At 35.4% G+C, this 7548-nt stretch overlaps 2 protein-coding genes across 2 annotated transcripts; one reads left to right on the top strand and one right to left on the bottom strand.

The window, feature by feature from the left end:
* On the top strand, window positions 1-4302 carry LOC108343135 (CO(2)-response secreted protease). The gene is made up of 9 exons (XM_017581216.2): window positions 1-265; window positions 347-603; window positions 884-995; window positions 1373-1877; window positions 2375-2475; window positions 2899-3141; window positions 3219-3333; window positions 3415-3625; window positions 3706-4302. Exons 1-9 carry the CDS (start codon window positions 66-68, stop codon window positions 4257-4259), a joined length of 2298 nt encoding a protein of 765 aa, XP_017436705.1. The 5' UTR covers window positions 1-65; the 3' UTR covers window positions 4260-4302.
* Window positions 4303-5070: 768 nt separating this feature from the next.
* On the bottom strand, window positions 5071-7112 carry LOC108341970 (uncharacterized). Its single transcript, XM_017579670.2, has 3 exons — window positions 6959-7112; window positions 6419-6886; window positions 5071-5818 (listed from the first exon to the last, which is right to left on the bottom strand). Exons 1-3 carry the CDS (start codon window positions 7040-7042, stop codon window positions 5153-5155), a joined length of 1218 nt encoding a protein of 405 aa, XP_017435159.1. The 5' UTR covers window positions 7043-7112; the 3' UTR covers window positions 5071-5152.
* Window positions 7113-7548: the final 436 nt, after the last annotated feature.

The raw sequence follows: 7548 nt of genomic DNA, 5'->3' as shown, positions 1-7548 counted from the left end.
CGAGGGTGATGCAAAGGACACCAGTGCAACAACGTATGTGTTCAAACAATACCAACTGATAAAACATGAAAGGGAAGGCATTTTTGTTGCATTTATTCTGCATTCTGTTGCTGTTTATTGGAGAGTCAAGGTCATCAGCAGGGAATGGTAATAACGATGGTGCCAACGCTAAACAGGTTTATATCGTGTATATGGGAGCTGCGGATTCAACAAATGCTTCTCTTCGGAATTACCATGCTCAGATTCTTAATTCAGTGCTAATGAGGTAACTTAATTAATTATTTGGATAACAAGTATTTCATTAATTTGATGATATGTTTACATGTTTAATTTAATGCGAATGAAGGGATGAGAATGCTCTGGTACGAAACTACAAGCATGGTTTCTCAGGGTTTGCAGCTCGTTTATCAAAAGAGGAGGCAGATTCAATTGCTAAGAAACCTGGTGTTGTGTCTGTTTTTCCTGACCCCATTCTGAAGCTCCACACAACACATTCCTGGGATTTTCTCGCACACCAAACTCGTGTCAAAGTTGACACCAAACCAAACACGCTCTCCGGTGTTTCTTCTTCCTCAGACGTTATCGTTGGCATATTAGATTCAGGTTATTAACAATTGACAAATGATATGAAACTATACGTAGATGTTATTGTCCTGTTACTATCGATATCACCAATAGTTACCAAATACTATATATCCTCGTACCTACTAAGTATGTACTGTATATATATATATATATATATATATATATATATATATATATATATATATATATATATATATATATATATATATATATATATATATATATATATATATATATATATATATTTGTTAAATAACTTAATTAAGAAGTTAGCACATTAAAAAAGGAAACTTTTCAGGTATATGGCCAGAGGCTGCGAGCTTTAGCGGCGAGGGAATGGGTCCGATTCCGTCCCGTTGGAAAGGCAAGTGCGTGACATCACATGACTTCAATTCCTCCCACTGCAACGGGTAGGATACTGAAATCTCAATCGAACATAAATTATCTTTTACTACATTTGAAAAATATAAGGTGAATTTGATGAGTTTGAAAAAAAGTTGGAAAATATTTTGAGTTTAACTATCTGAGTAACAAAATAAGAAAAATAAAACTCATGAAACTGCACCTGATATACTCTTCTGTATTTCTAAAACTCACGTATTTAAATTTTAAAATTTATATAATAAAAAAAAACACCAGTAGTTGGATATGATGTTACAGCAGCACCTGATGATTCCAGGAGGCACATACGAGTCCACCATAAAGGCTGGAAATGAAAATCAATAAAGTCAGATTTTGGTGTTATTACTAAAAAATTAGCTTTATATCGTTTTGGTTATTTAATTAGGAAGCTAATCGGGGCGAGGTCTTATGGTAATCCTGGTGTCGAAGACTCGCCGAGGGATGATGAGGGCCATGGGACCCACGTGGCGTCGACGGCGGTGGGTTCCGTCGTGAAAAACGTGTCGTTCTATGGTGTGGCGGCGGGGAACGCAAAGGGTGGGTCCCCAGAATCTAGGTTGGCGATTTACAAAGTGTGTTTTGGCCCGGGATGTAGCGGGTCGGCCATTATGGCGGCGTTTGACGATGCCATTGCCGACGGAGTGGATGTGCTGTCGCTGTCGCTGGGCGCGGAGCCCGGGGAGCAAAAAGACTTGCTCGATGATCCCATCGCCATCGGAGCATTCCACGCTGTGGAGCGTGGCATCCTGGTGGTCTGCTCCGCCGGGAATGCGGGACCGGATCCGTACACGGTTGTGAACGACGCGCCTTGGATTTTTACGGTTGCAGCCTCTACCATCGACCGGGATTTCCAATCCGACCTCGTTTTGGGTGATAACAAGACCATCAAGGTACGTTTTTCTGTTCATTTCTAAATTCCAACTTTATATCCTTCCACTGCACCTATAAAATAAATTAATAAATTATTGAGATGATGAAAGTTAAACTTTTTCCCTTTTTACATATTAAAATTAGGGTGATAATACAAAGATCACATTTTTCTACTTTACACATAATAAATAAAAGAACACTTTCATTTTAAAATATAAAATAATTGAGATAAGTAAGTAAAAGAGAAAAAATATTAATTTTTTATTAAATATTAAAAAGATGTATGTTTATAATTCATTTTAAAATTTTGATAATAAATATTTTAAAAGTATTATTAGTTAAAGAATATTCAATACATCATACGCGTTTATAATTACTTTAAAAAATCGCCATTAAATTTATTTACATATATCTTCATCAAATTTTGAATTTTTATTTTTCTTGTTGGTATTTTGAATTATTTGGGTGAAACTAATATCATTATTTTTGTTGGCTATTGATGATTATTAAACTTTAGGGTAGAGCTATAAATTTCTCTCCACTCTCAAGTTCTCCCAAGTATCCAATCATATCTGGTGAGCTTGCCAAGTCAAAAAAGAGCACCTTAGCTGACGCCAGGTACGTATAATGAAAACATAAGCAATGCCAATGGAATTTTTACATTTCTGGATACATTTTTTTTTTAAATTAGAAAAATGGATATTTTAAAAAAATATTTTTTTGAATTTAAACAGTATGACTTGTCTTTAATTTCTTCTGCTTCAATCAACTAAAGACTAAACCGAAATTGTCTTCTAAATTGAGACTCCACTTTTTTTTCTAAAACACATCTCATTCCTATCCTGTGATTTACCCATTTTATAATTTTCTTAAACGTTATGTTATGCCTCAAACATAAAAATAGTTGATGCTCATAAATTATAAACTCCAAAATAATCAAAGTTCGGAATTTGACACCTAAAGAAAGTGCATTTTCATGAGGTATATTTAAGATTCAAAACCATTCACTGGCGACAAAAATAAACGATTTGTTACATGCAGAGTATGCAAGTCAGGTTCATTAGATGGAAAAAAAGTGAAAGGGAAAATAGTAGTTTGTGATGGTCCGGAAGACGAAAATCCACCTAATGACAAAAATTCGAGAATTAAAAAATTGGGAGGAATAGGTCTGGTTATGGTTACCGATGAATATGGGTCATTCGCATATAATTATGGGGACTTCCCAGTAACGGTGATAGATGCAAGATATGGCAAATCAGTCCGCAACTATATCACATCAACCAGGTAAGAATAATAAGCAAACGTTGTAGGTCAACTTTAGAATTTGCTTTTATCACAGGTTAGTTTAATTGTTTATGCAGCAAGCCAGTGGCAACAATACCAAGCACAAGCACAGTTCATGGTTATAAACCTTCTCCTACGGTGCCAGGATTTTCATCAAGAGGACCTTCCATCCTTTCGAGCAATATTCTCAAGGTATCATATGATGATAGGATTACACATATCATTAGGCTCCATGCTTAAACACTAAACAAAAGTTTTGTTCTTTCTCTGTAGCCTGATATTGCAGCACCAGGAGTAAACATTTTCGCTGCATGGAGTAGAAGAGCCATAGAGAATGTTCCGAAAGGAAGACAGCCTTCACCTTACAACATAATCTCAGGGACTTCCATGGCCTGTCCACATGTTTCAGGGCTTGCAGGCTCTGTTAAAACACACAACCCCACTTGGAGTCCCTCTGCAATCAAATCTGCCATAATGACTTCAGGTGATTTCTTAAGATTCCACAATGGTAGCAATAAAAGTGATATCACAATGTATAATTTTCATCGTTCTATACATATGCAGCAATTCAAAACGACAACCTCAAGAGGCCCATAAGAAATGATCCGGGAGTGTCAGCCACACCTTATGACTATGGGGCAGGGGAAATAACAACATCTGAACCATTAAAACCAGGGCTGGTTTACGAAACCAACACCGTTGACTACTTGAACTTTTTGTGTTACGCTGGATTTGACATGAGCACGATTAAGATCATCTCCAGATCTGCCCCTCACAATTTCAGTTGTCCTAAGGATTCGAGTTTTGATCTCATCTCCAACATCAACTACCCTTCCATTGCAGTACACCTCACTGGCAAAGGAAATGTGAGCGTCATTAGAACTGCCACAAATGTTGGTGAACAAGCTGAAACAGTGTACTCTCCCACTGTGCACGCTCCTAGTAATGTTATTGTCACTGTAACTCCAGATAAACTCCATTTTACCAAGAGTAGTAAAAAACTAAGCTACAAAGTTATTTTCTCAGCTTTGAAATCCTTAGAGAACGATTTGTTTGGATCCATTACTTGGACTAACGACAAACATACAGTTCGAATTCCTTTTGTATTAACAAAATAGTAAGACAAAAATAGGAATGAATAAATGCAAGCTAAGTTCTTCATGCATTATGCCCACTCTCTACTCGTAATTCTTGTTATTTATTTGCCCTTTATATAGTTTAATTAATTACTGCTTGAGCTTCTCAAATATACTTTCTTTTGCAGATATATTAGCTGGCTGACTTATTATTTATACTCAATATTAGTTCCAACTCGTTCACACAGCTTTTGTCTCCAGCTTAATGCCAAAATGAACTGTGTTTTTCAATTACATTAATTTTAATTGCGGATAGAAGTAAGCAGCCTCTGTCTTTTACACGGGTTGGTATTTCAACATCAATTTCTTTGCTTCAAAAGGTAGTGAGCAGACCAAAAATATGACAATTTGTATGTTAGTTTAGTTTGGTCTTCTACCATCTTAGTATGTGTTTGTTTGTACTATCACACATTCAAAAACAACGGAGAAAAGTGCTTAGATTGTTCAACGTTGTTTAAACAGAGATACAATCACACCTTCAATCAGCGAGGACAATTGAAGTTAAAAGCTGATATGCCTTTCCCAGCAAGCAAATTATATCTATTTCAAAGTTGACACCTTACTGATATAATTTATTGTTTATTACGAGTTGAAATGTATTTTGAAAAAAAAAATAGTTTAAAATGTTCTGAAGATTTCATATTTTGTGATAACAATGCTGTTTGTTCGCAAATTACATTTTGATGTAAAACCAAAAATTGTATCAGGCCATTGTGAATAACTAATGATAAAACATCAGTTGACTCCCATATACATTTTGCATAAAAAACAAAAATTTTGAACCAAACAAGTGTATATAACAGACTAACAAGTCATATCTGATTAAAAGAAAAAGAGTTGAGACCTCAACTAGTCAAGAAAGTATACTATAGTCATCAAAGGGACCAATTAGACCGAAGCATTAAAGCAGCTATTTTAGATTTCCCATCTGTTCCCAATACAACCCCTGGCTTCAAGCAAAATTTATTACCCATGTTAAATCTTAGGTAGGATTCAGCCTGAAAATGAGCCTCATTTTCTGAATTTTCCATGAATCTACTGAGACTCATACCCCAGCCTAATGAATCTTGTGAATCATCAGATAAGTTTACACCGAATTGTACAGATTGGGGATTTAATTTGTTCATCTCAAACCAACCCCCAAGTTTTCCAAAACCATCAATTTTGGACTCCGCCATCAAGGCAATAGAACCACCAGAAGTGCGTATTCCCGTTGATGACGATACTTCAGTTGCTGCCTCAGAAACTTCATTTTGCTTTGACAATACTATTGGAAAGCTAAAAGCGTCAAAATTTCCAAGTCTCTTTAATGATAAAGGCGTGTGATGAAGTCCCAAAAGAGACAGTTTTGTTCCTCCAGAAAATTGATACAAAAGTTGCCCAAAGGTGCTAGATGTATGTGGAATTTGCGAAGCAGTTACATGTTCAGTCAATGAGGCAATAACATTTGACTTTCTCACAGTTATGCCTATAGCAGTACCATTGTGCAAGTGGAGAAGAGGCGGTCCAGAATAGGAAAAAACTGTAAACCCTTCTCCAACCTAAATGCAACACTACACTATGTCAGCATATCAATAGCAAAATTAGAAAGGGTAGAGTAAAAATGGATATATCAACAAACAAGCCAAAGAGTCAAACAATATAGTATTTGCAGTTTAAAAGAACTATATATTAAATGAGCAATAGAGTTCGATTTACAGCAAAAAAAAAAACGCAAATCCAGATAAAAGGCAGCCAAAGTAAACAATTCATAATTCATCTACGTAGACACATGACTGGACCCCTAAATAATGAACCCCGTGTTTTTCCGACAAGCCACATCCACACTTAAGATGACACTTTGCTGCAAAATTTTCAAGGCTAGCCTCTGTATTTCTAACGACTAGTATGTTTTTTTCATGCTTTTTAATATTTTTACCCAATTCGGACAACCTGTTGAACTTGCAGTCTCTAACTATTTAACTTCTATGGTCATTGTCCTTCCTCAGGTGAGAATTCAGGAATAGGCTTCATATTGAAAAACCATTCCTGGCTTTCTCGCCTCTAATTTCAAGGGAAAAGCAAATGGCAAAATAAAAGCTAGCCACCACAGATTCTAACAGTGAATATTCATTAGAGAAACATACCAAAGTAAACAGTACCTGATCGAAAGAATCGGAAGCAATTGCAACATCTCTGCCCCGGGCACCGATAGGCATAGCCACAAAAGAGAACCAGTCATTGACATTTGCTGTAAAACTAAGCTTGGAGAGAGAAAGAGGCCTTTCATCACAATTTTCCCTGTCTCCATTAGTGGCATTAGTGGCCACAAACTCAACAGCACCAGAACACTTCTCCCCAATTTTTGTTTCAAAAATGAACCTGGAAGCAACCCCTGTTCTGATTCCACACTTATCTACAGCATCTATGTTCTGCTGATTAACATCACTCAGCACCAACAAAGAACCCAAATAGTCCAGGTGACCTCTCACGTGAGTGGAGGTCTCTTGAAAGGGTCCCTCTTTGCTGGACTGATAGAAAGAGAGGATTCGCTCAACCTTCTCTTGTCTGTCTCTGAGTTTCATAATATCAGAAAATGCCTCTCTCTGCAACCGTTTAAGGATTTCAATCTGAAATTACCATTACACATAGTGAATAAATGCTAAAGAAGTTGCATAAACCCAAAACATGAGAGAGAATACCGGATTCCGGCGACGAAAAACGCCGTCAACAAAGTCTTGGCCAGATTTGGTGAAGGCATTGAATTTCTCTAACGCTGCTTCCATTGTTGCTATCCACGGAACTCAACCAACAAAAACCTAAGTTGTTCAGCTACAGGCCCATGGATAAGCGTAATGCAACGCTCTAAATAAACTAAAAGTTTTAATTGAGTATTATAAACATATTAAGGGACAAAATTTATTATTAAACTTATTTTATTCTAAGTTTCGTCCATTAATTAAAATTATAAAAAATACTATTTAATTTAAAGTAAGTTAACATATATACAGATTATGATAGAAAAAAAGTAAAAGTGATTTTTTCTCCAAAAGTAACTTAATAGTATGAGTTTTTTCCTATCTAGTAGATTTCTCCTTTTTAGTGTCTGATATTTAATTTTTAATTTTATTCTTTAGGTAAAAGTATTTTAAATTAAAATAATTATTTTATTAATTTTATTGTTTAAGTGTTTTTTTAAAATATTAATTGTTTCATTCGATTGAATTATTTTTTAAAAATTAATACTTTTTTAATTAAAAAATTACTTATGAAGTAAATAAAAAGTATTTAT

Source organism: Vigna angularis, chromosome 4 (genome assembly GCF_016808095.1).
Source record: "Vigna angularis cultivar LongXiaoDou No.4 chromosome 4, ASM1680809v1, whole genome shotgun sequence".
Classification (NCBI taxonomy): Eukaryota; Viridiplantae; Streptophyta; class Magnoliopsida; order Fabales; family Fabaceae; genus Vigna; species Vigna angularis.
This window is presented reverse-complemented; position numbering and strand designations above follow the sequence as displayed.